General features: G+C 41.7%; 1 protein-coding gene across 3 annotated transcripts in view; it reads right to left on the reverse strand.

Moving 5' to 3' along the window:
- ANO3 (anoctamin 3) overlaps nt 1-18,325 on the reverse strand; it is a 238,764-nt gene that overhangs the window by 158,160 nt on the left and 62,279 nt on the right. The window contains exon 1 of one of the 3 annotated variants that reach the window (XM_083597852.1): nt 3,849-4,061. The exons of the other annotated variants lie outside the window; for them this stretch is intronic. Coding sequence (XP_083453978.1) covers nt 3,849-3,900 — 52 coding nt within the window. The 5' untranslated portion in view covers nt 3,901-4,061. Of the gene's footprint in view, nt 1-3,848; nt 4,062-18,325 lie in introns of those variants that run through there. 3 annotated transcript variants of the gene reach the window in all.

The raw sequence follows: 18,325 nt of genomic DNA on the forward strand, positions 1-18,325 counted from the left end.
GGCCACAACTGGATCTCTCCTGCCAGTTAAAACTTGTTCTCCGCCCTTTGTGTAACCCTTCAAGATGTCTAGGATTCTTCACTTGTTGGGTGGGGAAACAAGAATGTTGAGGGGGATAGCTCTTGTTAGACAGACCCTAGTAATAAGCAGGCTACAGAGCATCCACAGTGCCGAAGGCGCTTTCATAGCATCACCTGCAGGAGACAAATTCCTCAGCCAGCCCACCAAACAACAACAGCTCCACAGAAAGCGAATGCCGAAAGCCTGCAGATTACAGTGGTACCACGGGTTACATACACTTCAGGTTACATATGCTTCAGGTTACAGACTCCACTAACCCAGAAATAGTACATTGGGTTAAGTACTTTGCTTCAGGATGAGAACAGAAATTGTGCTCCGGCGGCACAGCAGCAGCAGGAGGCCCCATTAGCTAAAGTGGTGCTTCAGGTTAAGAACAGTTTCAGGTTAAGAACAGACCTCCGGAACGAATTAAGTACTTAACCCGAGGTATCACTGTACTGACTGTCCTCCCCACCCCAAAGGAAGTATATAGGATCACCCTGACAAGAGCTGTTCTTGATTATACTGAAGAAAAAAGTGGGTTGTCACAAAACTTGCAATGGATCACTGAGTTGAGGCCTTTCAGCCTACATTTAACGTTTATGGCACTGAAATATTCTGGTGAATCTTACGTTTAATTGGTTAACTGAGGGGAAAGGTTCTTAAGTTAGACAGATGGTAGCAAGGAAATCTCCACAGAAAGTAGAAGCAAGCAAGTGCACCAGAGTTCTCCATCCCAGCTGGAGAAGCCACTCACCATCCATATGAAAGAAGGGGGTTTGTACTGTGGAGAAGGGTTTGCTCTTAACTTCTCTTGCACAGAATATCCCTCTCCATGGGTCTATATTATTCTCTGGCAAAACAGGAAACGTACCCACTGAATCCACGTTGTACTGCTCTAACAATGAGGAGATCTTAATACTATATATACACCTCACAGACTTGGTACTATAGATACCTTACAGATTTTCCATCTCAACGATAATGGTTGCTTCTATGGACTTTGCTATGAGGCAATCAGTGTCTGCCATATGCATTCTTTCCCACACGCAACTATTGGTATAAGAGCCCGTTATCATATGCCGTAAGATGGGATGGCAGGTTAAAAATCACTTGTGAAGTTCACTTGACTTTCACCAGCAAAATGGAACTTTCTCCTCCTCTCCCTTGCAGCCCCCTACACATTCTCAAAAGCAGCTCTAGTACGTTGGGTGACAGGAACAAGCCAGCAGTAAATCACACCAAACAAGCTGGAGTTAACTCTATTAGCAAAACAGGACCTGCACAGGAGTCACGAGCACATCAACTCAGGTCTTGCCCTCATGAAGCAGTTGCTAAGACTAAAGGTCCTGCTTCCCCACAGCCAGGTATGTCTCCTCCTCTCTAAGGTGCTTTCCAAGCAATTGGCTCCTCTGCATGTGTACCTGTCTCTCCTCCTGCTTCATGCCTTTCCTGGTTGTGGGTGACCAGGGGAAGGGGAACTTGTGTTGCCCCCTCCTGCTCCAACCTGTGCTTTTTCACAAGCCTGACCATCTCTGCTTCTTGGCTTCCCTCCTCCCCTGCTTCAGTTTCTGTCTCTAATTCTGGACTTCTTTCTGCCACAGACTCTCCTGGCTCAATAATCCCTGTTACCTCTTCAGCTTCTGACACTACCTGCTCCCAGTCTTCTCCCTCTGACCACTCATTATCATCCCACCAACACTCCCTGGGCTCTGAGCCTTCTTCCCTTGGGGGTTCCCCAGCTGGTCCCCCCCCCCACATCATTCATTTATATCCAACCAGTCCCTGACATCAGAGGACCCTTCAGAAAACATTTGGCAAGAAGATGGTGGTAGTGGTGGTGGTGAGTAAATGGAAGTGCCACTACACCAGCAGAACTCTGATGGCAGCACTGTGGCTACATTCCCAGGAGTGCACTTCATCATTGTAGAGCATGGATGGGGAACCAGTGGCTCTGCAGATGCTGCTGGACTCCAACTTACATCAGGATCCAGCCAGCACTGTCCATGGTCAGGCCTGACAGAAGCTGGAGTCTAACAATATCTGGAGGGTCACAGGCTCCCCAACCTTGCTGTAGGACCATGACTTTTCTGTAAGCAGACCATTTCCTTAAATTAGGAAATAACTGTAAACAAGTAGGAGAGAGGCAAAGTGTCGTTTATGTGGGCCTTGTTGGAGATTCAGGGTGCAATACTAACTTCCACTCAGCACCAGTGAGTCTCTCACAAATGGTCAGACAGACTGGTTAAGACAAAGGCATTCTTGCTCAGGGTGGTCGCAGCACTGACTATACACCATAGGAAAGGACTATCAAGCCACCTCCACATATTTTTTCTGGCCTATGGTTGCAAGAATGTAATGAGGAAAGAACAGAAAGAAAACAAAGTTTTTTATGTAGAAAAATAATATTTGGCTTGGCACTGAAGACTTCACCTTCCACAATTAGAATGTCTTCTCCATCCACAGGAAGCTGTTGATCCTTCTGGCAAAGGGAAAATATGGTGACTTTTGATTCATTTTTTCTCCTGCAGCCCGCGACACTTCACATACTGCTCTAAAAGATCCCTCAAGAACATTGTGGTGGTACTGGGGGACACAACTTCCTAAACTGTCCCCTTTTTAAAAATTAAAATGAAAGTACTCCAAACATGGAATGAATGTTTGTTTATTTTTACTTTTACTTTTGTTTTTCTGTTTTCTGTAGATTACTTATGTTACACACTTTTAAAAACCAATACAGCATATAAAAAAGAAAGAAAGAAAGAAAGAACTCTAAACAGCTATGGGGGGGGGGGAGACCCTGAGAGCTAGTCTGACTTAGCAAACAGAGTAGGCTTTGGAGATTTTTGACTTTCTCTTCTCTATCATTGGATGTCCTAAGTCTGTATCTCGCAACCTCAGTTCCCCATCGGCAAAAATTGGATTAGTTGTTGTGAAGATGAAGACGATAGGATTTGGAGCACATTCAGCATGCTGGAACGTGCTGGAGAAATTAACCCCATACAAATGTCCAGCAGCAATGCACTTCCCATGAAAGTACAACTCAATTTCCTTTCAAGACACTGCTGGAAATACAAGGGTTAATAGAACCATAAGAGATGGAATGGAACCACGAGTTCATTCAGATCACCCCCAGTATGCTCATCCACACAGCATTCTTCCCCTCTGCACCACAAGCTAGACCACATCTTTCCAAAAGGAGATAGCAGGAATACAGTTCAATCAACAGAAGAGGGGTAAAATCTTGAATAAAGTTGGGTTGATCAGCAACTGAAAATGTTTCTACAGCCAAACACAGAAACTGTACCAGCATGCTTGCAAGGCAAAAAAAAAGTCTACTTGCTATCTTCAAGTCTACAAAGCCAAATTCAATTCCATGACATAAATACAGTGATAGCAAAATTCTTTGATGCTGAATGACTGCAGTGTTGGTCTCTTGTGTGTGTGCCCACAACCATGAGCTTTGCAACTGTATAAAGAATGAATTTCCTGTGACAAAGAGATCTCTGAATGATTTTTGGTATATAACTCAGATCCTCTTGAGCCGCTCAAGGAAAACAAACTATTTAATATAGCAAAGAGGGATTCATTTTTTTTTACCCAGAGAACTATTCCATTGTCGAAAGTAAAAGAACCTTTTGAGTTGATGCAAGAGTTTAAAAGGTGCCTGCATTGCACAGTGCTTTGGATGCTTTCAGCAGCCACTGTGCTGAAAGCTTGAAAATACTGCAAGGGCATGCAGACCGAATGATTTAACACTCGTCGTTCAAGAGACAAAAGACACCTACCTTTCTGCTGCTTAAAGGACTGTATAGAACCCGAGTGGTGAACCATCTTCATATATGGGAGCTTGGCTGTTGCCGTTTACTGAGCTTCAGGGAATCAAGGTGTTTCAAAATAGGAAACAGCCTGGCTTGCTGCTCCATAGAATCCAGCAGATTTGGAACAGCTATGTAACCCAGCACCTGCTTCAGTGAGCGCTCTCAGCTTGGAAGACTCTACTCCCTTCTGTTGTCATAGAAACCAGAAAGGCTGATCCAGCATCACACTCCCCTTAGTGGATGCTTTAGGTATAAGTCACTACATCAATCTAATGGGAAATGCAGCAATATATTGTTCTGAACCTTCTGGTGGTAAAATTCCCCCCAACCGGCAAGGTAAAGAAAGAAAACTCAAGCACATTCTCCTCCCGCCCCCTTTTTTATGATCACTGTATCAGCAAACCATTCCCAGACATCCATAGAAAGATACCCTTGAGCTAAACAGTGGGCAGAAATTTAAATTTCTGTCAGAACACCGGTGACCAAGGAATTTTGTAGAGTAGCAGTGCACACAACACATTTGATTGTTTTGTCTTACCTTTCAGAGCTCCCTAGTTTAAGGTTTCTAAAAGTCACCCACAACACGTGGCATTTTTTCCCTATGCCAAATCTCCATGTAAGGAAAAAACCCCAAAACTTTCCACATGGGTGACGTTCACTGGTATTTTATAGTTTGCTACAAATACATTGACTGTGGAGCCAACATGTTTACAACCTTCCTTCCTTCCTTCCTTCCTTCCTTCCTTCCTTCCTTCCATTTCTTTTTCACACAGAATAAATAAAATTTATAAGTGATCACTATGACACAAATGGACACTTGGCTTTATTCACTCTAAATAAGGGCATGGAACTTTCAACACATTTCTTGCTAAGGAAAGGCAGGATCAGGTTCTCATGCCCTTCTTCACATGTTCCAAGAATATGTGACGGACATCACAGAGATACGGGGACAAGCTGTGCCTCCTGCCAACAACAGGATTGATAAGGGATGCTAAGCACGTACATCGGGATGTAAGTAAAGATCCCTCCATACGAGAGGGGACCCTGATTGGGTAGGAATCCCCCCTTACATGGGAAGTAGGTAAAGGTAAAGGGACCCCTGACCATTAGGTCCAGCTGTGACCGAGTCTGAGGTTGCGGTGCTCATCTCGCTTTATTGGCTGAGGGAGCCGGCGTACAGCTTCCGGGTCATGTGGCCAGCATGACTAAGCCCCTTCTGGCAAACCAGAGCAGTGCACAGAAACACAATTTACCTTCCCGCTGGAGCGGTACCTATTTATCTACTTGCACTTTGACGTGCTTTCGAACTGCTAGGTTGGCAGGCGCAGGGACCGAGCAACGGGAGCTCACCCTGTCGCGGGGATTCAAACCGCCGACCTTCTGATCGGCAAGTCCTAGGCTCTGTGGTTTAACCCACAGTGCCACCCGCATCCCACATGGGAAGTAGAGTTAACACAATTAGGTGCTAAGGTCCAGGTTTTGAATTCCAACTCAGCCACAGTACGTTACTGTTTGGGAATGTGTCCAAGAGGAATAATAGAGGGCAGGGGGTGGTGTTTTAAAAGAGAGATATCGAGAGAGAGAGATCATGGATCTCCAGGAAATGTCACTCTAGCAAGAATTCTGTTACCACAAGGTACCTTGGTGACATCATGCTTGTACTGTGGGCTCAGATTTTTGAGGATGCAGCAGCTTCTCTGGAAGAGAAATCTTTCTCCATTGCCTTACACACAGGAAGGGGTGTGTGTGGAAAAACAGAATAAATCCCCAGAAAATATTAGACTGGGAAAATGTCACCTTCAGAGAAGGACCCTAAGTTTATTGTGTAGGGGAAAGCATAGAAACCCCCCCCCCCTTATTTTTACTGTTTACTTCATCATATCTTCCCCCAATTGAGTGTTAAACCACTCTGGAATTGTAGCTCTGTGGGGAGAATAGATGTCTTCAAACAATTCTAAGCCCCTTTAACGGACTACAGTTCACATAGTCATGACTATTTAAAGTGCTATAATACTGCCCTGGTTGGTTGGGTTTGTTTTTTATGTGTTTGTTTCATGAAGCTATATATTGTTATTTTACATAGTTTTTAATGTTATATTTTTAATGTTGCTACCTTCCCTAGGACCCTAGAGGGAAGGGCAGGTATAATAATAATAATAATAATAATAATAATAATAATAATAATAAATGTCAGCATAGAGTAATTTTTTTGAAGAGCTTTCTTTTAATGATGCACAGGAAGAAGACAAAAACAAAATATTTTTAAAAAATATAATTTTAAATGTAACACTTAGGGTAGTTATGTATTATTTAAATATTGTGCTAGAGCTTTGGCTTGCTCTTCACAAAGGCAAAGGGTTTTATCCAGTTACATTAGAGTAGACCCATTCAAATCAATAGACCTAAATGAGTTGCATCAATTCATTCCAGTGGATCTGCTTGTGAATCTGATGCTCTCATTGCTCTGGGGAGTCTCCCATATCAGAAAAAGCAATGGTTTGGAGCCAAAGCTAGTCATCCTTAAAGGAGACCCAGTGAAATCAATGGGACTTAAGTAAGCTTAAGGATGACTAACTCTGGATCCAATCTAATGGACCTCATGGCATCTAAAGCCCAGACTTTTTTTCCTCATGTTTGAGCAGTTTGTCAGCTTCAGTCAAAGTACCATACCAACATGCAGCTTTTAGACAGAAATATTCACACATTTCAAAGCCATTGCTCCCTTGAGCGTAGGCAGCAAAATTGCTTTTCACACTACCAGATTTTTTTTTCCGTTTTAGCAAATCTGGAGGAAGGTATGAAATAGTTAACACAAACATTTTTTGCCAGGCTGTCTGTATTAGAAACATACTTTTTTTTAACCCTCAGGCAGACATGAGATAGAAAATATGGCTGCTGGGGAAGGCCTGTTAAAAGAAGGCAAATATACGCCCATAAAATAGGCTTTAAACTTTAAAGTTTAAATTAAATTCATTTTCCTCCACTCCATCAACCTGTGAATATAAAATAAGAGGTAATAGGATGAAAATATGAACCTCATAAAATAAGCCTGATCCACCAGTATAAACATAGGATAAGTTTTATCATTGTGATTTAAGTAATTAGGTTTCAGACAGCAGTCTCATTAGGAATTGCTATCCTTCACCATATTACAAACACTATGAATGTGTTATTATTAAAACTAAATTCTGGAGAAGTGAGAAATCTTGGTAGGCAATGGCCAAAAAAGAGAGCAATTATGCAGCAGTTGAAATGTACAACTGTTTTGTTAACCTAGAAGAAAAACAAAACTGCAGGTTCGCTAATTTGTTGTCACCCGTGAGCTAAACAAGAAAAGATATTTTAGTGGCACTAATGAATAAGAAATTAAATAAGCTCCTCTGTGCCATCCATCCTACTAAAAAGTAGCATCCTAGTAACACAGCATTGTAGAGGTAGCCAGTGTAGCTGCTCTTCAAAAGTTGTAAACTATAGGCTCCCATCACATAGCCAGCATGGCCAACCCTGAGAGATGTTGAAAGTTAGCCCACAATATGTGGAGGGCACAGCTTTGGTTACCCTCAAGGTTGATACTTTCTAACTGCCTTTCAAATCCCCTTTCCTCTCTTCCCATTGTTAAAGTGTGTGAGGAGAAGAAGAAGAAGAAGAAGAAGAAGAGTTTGGATTTGATATCCGAAGGAATCTCAAAGTGGCTAACATTCTCCTGTCCCTTCCTCCCCCACAACAAACACTCTGTGAGGTGAGTGGGGCTGAGAGACTTCAGAGAAGCTACACCACATGTAACTTATTCCATATTCAGACACTAATTACCTTCCCACCCTCCAACCTCACAATGATTTAAGTAAGAACCACCACACACTTATGCCATCCATCCCATAGCATGTGAGGTTTGGTTTTTTTTACTTCATGGTAGGGCCACTATTTTGAGGTGGATTTCATCTCCCTGATTTGTCCCCCATACAAACGTCTCCTAGTAATCGGGGTTTCCTGGGCTGCGCGTAACAGGTATGAGAGGGTTGAATCAGAACCCGCTGGCTCCTGATTCAATGAGCAACAGACATTTCAGGCCATGCATTTGAAACTGCTGAGCTAGAGAGTCAGCTAACTGAGAGCAGCCAATCCCACTCTGCTTCCTCTTATCCAGCTTTAAGGTCTAATATGCCACCATGGTGTAGTGGTTAAGAGCGGTGGACTCATAATCTGGTGAATCGGGTTCACTTCCCTGCTCCTCCACATGCAGCTGCTGGGTGACCTTGGGCTAGTCACACTTCTTTGAAGTCTCTCAGCCTCACTCACCTCACAGAGTGTTTGTTGTGGGGGAGGAAGGGAAAGGAGATTGTTTGCCACTTTGAGACTCCTTAGGGTAGTGAAAGGCGGGATATCAAGTCCAAACTCCTCCTCCTCTTCCTCCTCCTCCTCCTCCTCCTCCTCTTCTTCCTCAGTCTAGGTAACATGTTGCTGAGTAAAGCCATTAGGTTTCTCCTCTGTACTTTCCTGCTCTCCATCTGCCTGATGTGCGAATGTCTCCCATGCTTAAGATCTCTGTCTTTTCCAGCCTAGTTGCATCTGACTTTCCCTCACTCTTAACTTGGGTTTATGGAACACCTGGTGGTGTATCAAAGTTTAGTTATAAAATTTTCTTAATAGCCCTGAGAGTGAGTAATGTAAGTTGCATAGTTAATATGAATAACAACTGGCCATTGTGTACATTCACCACACCTCGTGGGGAATGAGCAATTAATCTGACCGTGGAGAGGGAATTGTGCACATTTACTTGTCAAAATACATAATCTCCAATAGGCCTTGTGGAATGGGCAGATCTCAACTGCCATCACACACACACACACTTGCTATTATGTATAATCTCCAACAGAACAGACCCTGAGACCTTCAAATTCAGGAGTTTCCTTTGTGAAGTCAGACACATGTAGGGCCTACCAACCCCAACAATGGGGCAAGGTGGGGTGGTAGGATCCACAGGGGCAGCAGATCTGGCCTCCAAGAATGCATCGCCTTCTGCTGCTGCCACCATGCTAACTGGGGCTAAGCCATGGTCTGGCATACTGCCGCATCACAAGTGGTAAACCGAGAACAAACCTTGGTTACAGACCATGATTTATCTGAAGCAAGACAAAACCCAAGATTCAGACATAACACTAAGCCAAACCATATCTTAGTCCTGGGTAGCAAAGCTGGAGCAGAACCCGGGGGCAGGGAAGCATAGCAGCTATGGTTTTCCTTCCAAGAACATGCACATTGGTTCATTCGACTAAATCATGATTCGGCTTAGCATTTCATGCAAACCGAATCTCCGAATGTGGCGTGATAAGCACTGGATTTTGGTTTTAAAACCAAACTTGCAATACTTGTACCAGTCAAAATAACCATGGCAGATTTTGAAAGTTGAGCCTTCAAATGAGCAACTGAGCCTGATGTGAATGTCTACTTGGAAGAATTTCATAAATATTTTAATTTTTATATTATACTAATATATGGTGGCAGACACAATAAATACACCACTGTATACGTATGTAGTACACCAAAGACAGTGTTTTTTAAAAACGAGAGGCTCAAGTTAACTACTTATATCTATGATTAGAGAGCCAACTGAAAATGGGTCTGCATTTATTTATCTTCATTTGTGAACTACTTCCTATGAAGCATCTTGAAGTGATTGAACAACACAAACAATATAAACCATTTAAAATATTTTATCTAATTAATAAATATAATAGTAATAATAATAGTAATAGTAATAATAGTAATGTTAAACTCAAATCTGTAACAGAGAATAAGAAAACATGAAAATGAAAATATGGTGTTAGTGTGCTGGAACTGAATCCATAAGTAATTCAGTAATTTGACCCTTCATCCATCTGGGTGTAATCCCACAACTCCCTGGGAGTCAGGATTTGTAAAGATTAGCTCATTCTGGGTCTCTATCTAGCAGCTGGATGGCAGGAAGAAATCAAGATATGCAGCTTTTTCCCATTACTACATCACCAGACAGGGAAAATGTTTCACCTTTTTATTTCTGATTATGATGCAATGGTCACATAGCCTCCATCCATACAAAGGTAATGATCCAGAGACCTGAAAAGGCATCCAAGAGCAAATGTAATTTATATTTTTGAAAGTCTTCTAAATATTCAGAACTCTCTCTCTGCTTCAACCTTTAAATCTTTAGGATCATGAGTGGAATATAAGACTCTAGCCAGACCAAATCTCTTTAAACAAGCAAAATATAATTTGATGATGATTTCCAATCCCCTCCTTTAATTCCAATGTCACTTTCATTCCATTTTTAGATTCAAAATGCTGATAAAACCCAAGCAGTTTTACCTAGCTACCTCTGTAACAATAGAATCAATCAGATAACAATGTTGTTTTGAGAATGATAAGATGTGCTCATGAACACTGATAAGCCATGCACCAGAAGCTAGGCATCAATTTTTAAAGACCTCTCGTCATTTTAAATCAAAGGAAAACTACTTACAGTGTTTCTGGGTGCTTTTTTTGCATCGTACAGACACAAACAATTGTGTTACAGAAACCAATTAAATAATCAGATATCGCTGCAGTGTTTCTGCTCATTAGCATGAAAAGAATTTAAGCTGAACTCAAATTGGGCACTGCTGAAATTATCAGTTGAATTGTTTCAGTGTGTGCTCATATTGTGTGGCTCCTCCCTCACAACATGTAGTTTAAGACCTGAGTTAGTTCGACAGTAAGAACTGCTTTTGTGGGAAGTGGTAGGTAAGAATTTGGGCATCTCAGAGTCAGAAGAAGTTTGGAGATGAATATGAAATAATAGCCTTGTGGAGGCATTGTCTCCATGCATGTGGTAAACGTGGGGAGCATTGCTCATTGGCCCCATATCTTTGCTGACTGGAAAGTCTGAAAGTGCTGCCTTTGTGTATGTAGAATTATGGGTTTAAAGAATGAAGAAATGCAGGAAGCTGGGGCAAGGGAAAGAAAGGTGACAGAAGACCAGGGCAGGTCCAAGATACTCTGGGTGAACCTGAGGTGAACCACAAAATGCTGCCTCCCTGCCAGGGAGGAATGGGTGAGTGAAGATATACATCAGGAACAAGGGGGAAATAAAGATCCACATTGGGAATGTGGGTGGGGGGGGGGGAGAGAGAAAGCAAACCAACCTTACCCAATAGTTTAAATGAGAATCAAAGGCTAAAATGGAGGGACACACACTGGCGGAGGAACAGGGGTGCATAAGGCAGGGCATTCTCAGTGGTGGCACCTCACCCATGGAACTCCCTCCCCATTGATGTTTGCTTTGTCAGCTACTTGTACAGATATTTAAGAGGAAGCCAAATATCTTCTCATTTGGTCCTTGAGCTGAATTACTTTAGAAAGACTATTACTTTGCTCCTAGCATAGTTGTATTATGATTATATAGTTTTATTACGTGGTTTTATTCTTTTATTGTTATTTTATTTATCTCTGTTTGCTAGCTGCCCTTCACTCCATACTGGAGAAAGGGCAACATATAAAAGCACCAGATAGCGAGCAAGTGAGATAGTTTAGCTATTACACACACACTCTCTCTCTCTCTCTCTCTCTTTTGGAAAAGTTCAGTTTTAAAAATAAAAAAATAAGAATCAAAGTTCAGCTAAACCCTTGTTGCAGATTCACTGGCAGACTGTCACCAGACTGATTAACAATTTTTTCCACACAAGTAACCCGCTAGACTCATCACTCAAGCTGCCCTTTTGTGCTGCAAAGGCATTAACTAGAAAATGCAGGTGAAACAGGAAGAAGACCAATATATATTCAGTCACAAACAGAAACAGACCCAATTAAAATGAGATTACAGTTTCTAATGCTTGCAGTTTCTAAAGGCACTGCCTCCACAGCCTTTAACGGGTATGCATCCACAATGGGAACCAAGTGAATTCATTTTGAATTGGAAATGAGCACAGGGCTCTCGTCACGGGCCAGACTAATTTTACACACACAAGATGACTTTTTCAAAATCACTGGAGCATGTAGAAAGCACACACGCATCTGATAAATAATACAGTGCATTTTAAGTGCTTCCACAATGCAGTGCTCACTTAGACGCTGCTTTTAAAAAAACAATACTGTGTGTCCACACGAAAGAAGGTTCTTTATTTTAAAGATATCATTCTCCCCCCCCCCAGCAATCTAGAGTCCCATGCTCCTGTTTAAACTGAATTACTTTGTTTTGCCCAATTCTATTTTCAAATAAAATCACATCATTTAGAGAATGTTCCAGAACCAGGAAGAAATGTACCTTGCTCTATGGGAACACTCACTTCTGATGCCTGCAGTATCTCTACAGAAATGCAGCTTGTGACAGGGATGATACCTCACAGTGAAGAGAGAGAATGAACGTGACAGCTTTGGTCAGACACGCCTAATGAACCTGAAGATGTTGAATAAGGGCAAGATGGAGCAGTCCAAAGAGAAGCTCTTCTTGAAGCCTTAGGCATTTCTGGCTATGGTTGGTATTTGAATTCTTATGTTTTTTTAAAAAAGTGATATCCTTTTTTTTTTTGTATGCCTTGAAGCTCCAGAGAATCTTCGCACACATTGGCTGTTTTCCCGCCTATATCTTTTCCGGCAAAGATAGCCAACATAGCAAGGACACCACATTCGCTAGCCCTGCTTTAGATTATTGTTTATCATATGGCCTACGATGTATTCAAAACAGAACAGTGGTACCTTGGTTTAAGAACAGCTTAGTTTATGAACAACTTGGATTAAGAACACTGCAAACCCGGAAGCAGGTGTTTTGGTTTGTGAACTTTGCCTTGGAAGCAGAACATGTTTCACTTCCTGTTGAGTACGTTCCATTTGTAAATTGAGTCCCCCGCTGCTATGGGAAAGCATGCCTTGGTTTAAGAACAATTTGGTTTAAGAAAGGACTTCTAGAACAGATTAAGTTCGTAAACCAAGATACCACTGTACTTAAATCTTAAAGAGAAAGGAAATCACTTAACCTATGAAAATAGTTGGAAGAATGGCAACGGAGTTTTGTGGGCAAAGTCATATTCTGGGCAAATAAAAGTGAGGGCCACTATACAAGTACTTTATTGTCTCTCTCAAGAAAGAACAGAACAGTAATAGGAAACTTCACACAGATACAAAGTGTCTCGCTAAACATTGTCATTATGCTGTTCACCAGTCATAAACTGGAATAAGAAATAAGCTCTCGCGAGGAATAATTCAGAATGCAACAGCACCATCAATGCTTCTTAGAGGACTAAATATCTGAGATTGTTTTGATATTTTGATCCACTACCTTTCCTTGGATCCCCAATATCGCATAAATTCTAGTTGCGTGTCGAGGTCCCCAATACACCCCAAAGGAAAACACAATTGACACTTAATTTTTGTTTAATTTTTTTTGGCATAATTTTGGCCACAACTTTATTCAAATACAGCAATGTGAGTGGTTGCTTAGGCATTGGTAGCACTAACTGCCCCCGCACGGGGACAGCTCTGACATTCGCACCCCCGCAAAGTCAGGAAGGGTAAGTCACCTGGGGAGAGAGACGGGACTGGGAACCATGCCTCACCTCTCCCCAGCATGCTCCCAGGGGCTTGCGAGGCCCTAGCCCCTTGCCATGGGGTTTCGGACAAAAGCATGGGGGAGCCCCTGGGTTCCTTTAACGGTAAAACCCTTCAACAGCAGCAGCAGCATTTTGGGGGGCAGGCACAGCCGAATCCATACCCCTCCAGCAACCAATTCCAGATCAATGCCTAACCGCAAACCTTACAAGTTGTGATGATTTGCTACGCGGTAGGCGAAAACCAAGTGGCACACACTAATCAGCCAAATGGCAAAATTCCTACCGGGCCCCTGCCCCAAAGCAGACGACCCCATGACAGGCATAGCAAGGTCAAGCAAATAGCCTAACATTAGGGAAGGGAGGGCGGGTGATCCGAAGCACGCAACGAAAGAGGACGTCCGTTGCTGCGTGCCTTGTATTTAACAAATAGGGCTGTCAATCACTAAATGGCAACATCTAAATTTCCCCAGTAACAGCCCGCCCCTGCTTACGAGTTGGCCAAACCATCTGCCCAGAAACAGCAAGGTGTCTTGGAATCCCCAACCGCAACACGTGCTCTCCGTGATGGAGAACACGCTTTACGAAAGCCCCATCCTAAGTCTGAAGTGATATAGCCTAAACACTGGTCATGACAACTGGTGTGTGTGTGTGTGTGTGTGTGTGAGTGAGTGAGAACACAAACTAGTCTCCTTAGTTACCTCTTCATGGCTGGTTGAAGATTAAGTTCTTCAGTACTAAATGGCTGCAAGTGTATGGTTCCTTTACTTGCATGTAAAGGGTTTCTTGTGGATAACATTTGCAAACTACAAAGTCCATTGTTCTCTCAGAAACAAGGGAGAAACGATAAAGCAGCCCAACTAAACACAGACTGCTTTTTCTTTATCTGCATTAAAGAAGTATTCACTGCCACTCCTTCTATGTACATGCATACTTAGTACATTAAATTCCAAAGTTACTGCTTCCTGCTCTATATAGGCTACGGATGGGGAAAAATTTAGTTCACATTTTAATGCACACTCTACCAAATTTGCAGCTCCCAAATCAACAGCAAAACTGAAATGCAGCTATCCTTCAAAATCTGCACCTCTCTGAACTCCGAGGTGCAGTTTTCCAGCCGATAAAAAAAAGCATATGTGGACTGTGTGGGGAGAAAACAATGCTTATACTAATGAAAATGATGCATGCAAATATTAGGGAAATATATTAGGGGGAATTGCTTACAAAAATGTATGTATTGTGGGAAATTGTGTACAAAAATGTATATATATTGTCATACTTGAAAATGTAAACAAATTTTCATGCAGCTTTTTTCCCTAATTGCAAACTGATGCAGATATGGGGAAAACTGAACTTAAAGTTGGAAAACAGAGAAACATAAATGAAATTGAATGACAGATTTGTCTACCCCTAATAGAGGCTTCCAGCACTGACTGACTGATGCTGTCTCACATTTCTGAAGAATTTAGCAGTTCTTCTATTTTTTAAAATAAGATATTCCCTAAAAAAAAAGTCAACATTTTACTTTAAAAACAACAGAGACTGCCTTGTTCAAGTCAGACTTGCTCATTTTATGCCACTTTTAGTTTCCTGAACTGGGTCAAAACTCTCAGCTTCTTCTCATTCCAGCAGTGTTCATTTCTTTGCCAACAGGCAATGTTTTGTTGTAATATTGTAGAGTCACTGACTCACTGCACTGCATCCTCCCTGATGAAATGTAAAAGCTTGTGGATTTCTACTACCTGCAGGGGAGAAAATAATTGCTCTAGAGATCTGGCACGTATATGCGAAATATGTGAAAAGCCGTATGTGACCTGTGGGATCAAAACCAAAGAGGTGAACTTAAAAATCAATATCGATGATTCATTCCTGCAAACTGAAAGTGAGAGATTTATCACATTTGACATTGTGCAAGTCAGAGCTGGACAAGTTCTCCAGATTATATTTTTTTAAAAAAAAAAACCTCTCTGCCAATTTACCTCAGTCATCTTGAGACACTCACTCATTCTCTTGTAATGTTGATCTTGGCTCCGAGGAACTACAAAAGTATCAGCTATGCAAAAAATAAAAATGAAATAAATTGTGGCTTTGGAAATGTGGACAATTAGCCACTGGAGAGCAATTTAAGCCCATCTTCCTGTTAGCTGTCAAACAAAATCACGTTAGAAAGGCCTGTGCTTCAAGGGGTGTAAGAGAACAAACTTACTAGTCAGCATAACACAAAGAAGATTTTCAAAGGGTTTGCCTCTTTAAAAGGATCAGTCCCTCTCAGAGGCCCAGGGTGTCCCAGGCCACTTTCAGCTATTAAAAATAATAATAATACATACAAGAACAAAATAAGGCACCAAAAACAAGAGTGGAAATAAATTGATTTTTTCATTTAACAAATGCTTCTGTGCAATTAAATGGAAAAAAACCCTTTTGTGCCGCAGCACAGTTGCTATTATGCATATGGCACAATCTATGTGTCAACAATAAATAAGGACTTTTACAAATCACGTCTGTTCTTTGCTTAAATTATCACCCGAGAGAATGCATCGTGATTTGGTCGTATACTCATAAAAACAAGTTGTGAAAATGATAAAATGCTTAAAAACAGTAATACCAGTGTCTACAGCTGAGGCTCTGTGGCTGTTAAGCCTTGTTGGGCTTTTAAAATGTTCATTTGCAACACTCAAATATCACCCATCCCTACCCCAAATCAGAATGACAGCCAGTTTGGAAGGTGATTTGCAACACTGGTTTGGGGTCAAGCACAAACCATAGCCGGCCAGCTAATAGGTAACGATGAACTATAACTTTTACTAAGGGTGTATAGTGTACTTGTTCACTGTTTTCTTACCATTGCTTTTAGTAACATAAAAACTTGTACCTCATTGGGATTGCACATGAGCAGGAACCTTCAGTTTTACTTTGAATTTTATTTATTTAGTTAGTTACAATTATATCTCAACCTTTCCCTCCAAGGAGCTCAATGTGATGTACATGGCTTTCCCACTCCTCAATTAATCCCCACAGAAAACCTGTGAGGTAAGTTAGGCTGAGGGGCGGTGTTTGGACCAAGATGGGGATTTGAACCCATGGCCGAGCCGGGGATTTGAACCCTGCCCTCTGATGTTCTAGTCTAACACTTTAAGCACCACATCACATTAGAACTTTGAGGTTTTCTGTATTGTTTTGTGAATCTCCTTAACTGAAATGATTAAATACTTCAAGGGTTCAACCATCCTCTGTATATTAAAATTACATGAATGCACTTTTATACTGTGATGAAAGATTTCAGCATGATCTTAAAACGGCATTTTACAGTAAATTAACACAATACATTGAAGGGATGCATTCATAGTTCTCCACTACAGCATCTATTGTCAAACATCACCACCTTCAGGCTTGTTCATTGTAACTAACACAAGAAATGAGAATCCTAAACTGAACATCAAAACAGCCAACTAAAGGTTCCTTTTTTTATCCCTCAGGATACAATAGTTGCACTGACTTCCAGATTCAATGTATACACAGTAAGACTAACTCCGCTTATAATTCAGGAAGAATTGGCCTTTTTAATATTGTGCAAAAGTAGCTTTTAAAGCTATGCAACTCTGATTGCACAAATTGGATCGATTCAGATGACATGTGATATAATTTGACCAAGTGCTCAACTTGTCCAAAATCCTTAGTCCCCTGAGAGACAGTGTGGTGTAATGGTTCAAGTGCTGAGCTGGAAACAGGAAGGCTTGAGTTCAAATCCTTACTTAGTGAAGTCGGTTAGTCTCTCATTCTGATCTACCTCACAGATTTGTAGTGAGAAAATAATAAGTAGTGAGATTTGTAGTGAGAAAATTTGTAGTGAGAAAATAATGGGGTGAACTATGCATGCCACCCTAAGTTCCTTGGTGAGATGAAGATGTAATAAACAAACTCCCACCCTCTTGCAAGCAGATCAGCCTATGCAATTCAGATCTCATTGTCTCACAATTAGAAAGCAGGAATGTTACACTGTAGGGTAACTTCAGACTAATAGATTCAGAGGAATTAAACCACCCAATTTATGTACTATAGGGAACAGTCTGACATTGACACAAAGCCCCCCTGACCAACTCTGGAAACACTTGCATACAGAGAATGCAATCTAGGTCCCAGTTGTTCAAGATTCTATTATCACATTTCTGACACAATCACAGAAATCACCTCCAGTTAGCTGCTGATTACTGCAAATGATCTGGTTTGCACATTATGCACTCAATATGAATGCGTTCTCAGAAACCACCATGAGACATTTCATGGTGCATTTTGAATTTAAGGGATAGACTAGAGTTTGGCGGCAGAGTAGGCAGAAGATCCCAAGTTCAGTCCTCAGCATCTCCAGTTAGGACTGGAAAAAGATCTGTCTGAAAGGCCTGGAGTGTCAGCTCCAGTCAGCATAAAAACATGGAGCTAGATGGTCCAGTGGTCTAATAAGGTGGTTATATATATAAAGCAGAGACATCACCTTGCCAAGAAAGGTCCGTATAGTTAAAGCTATGGTTTTCCCAGTAGTGATATATGGAAGTGAGAGCTGGACCATAAAGAAGGCTGATCACCGAAGAATTGATGCTTTTGAATTATGGTGCTGGAGGAGACTCTTGAGAGTCCCATGGACTGCAAGAAGTTCAAACCTATCCATTCTGAAGGAAATCAGCCCTGAGTGCTCACTGGAAGGACAGATCCTGAAGCTGAGGCTCCAATACTTTGGCCAACTTATGAGAAGAGAAGACTCCCTGGAAAAGACCCTGATGTTGGGAAAGATGGAGGGCACAAGGAGAAGGGGACGGCAGAGGGCGAGATGGTTGGACAGTGTTCTTGAAGCTACCAGCATGAGTTTGACCAAACTGCGGGAGGCAGTGGAAGACA

The sequence above is a fragment of the Podarcis filfolensis genome (assembly GCF_964270895.1).
Source record: "Podarcis filfolensis genome assembly, chromosome: 1".
Classification (NCBI taxonomy): Eukaryota; Metazoa; Chordata; class Lepidosauria; order Squamata; family Lacertidae; genus Podarcis; species Podarcis filfolensis.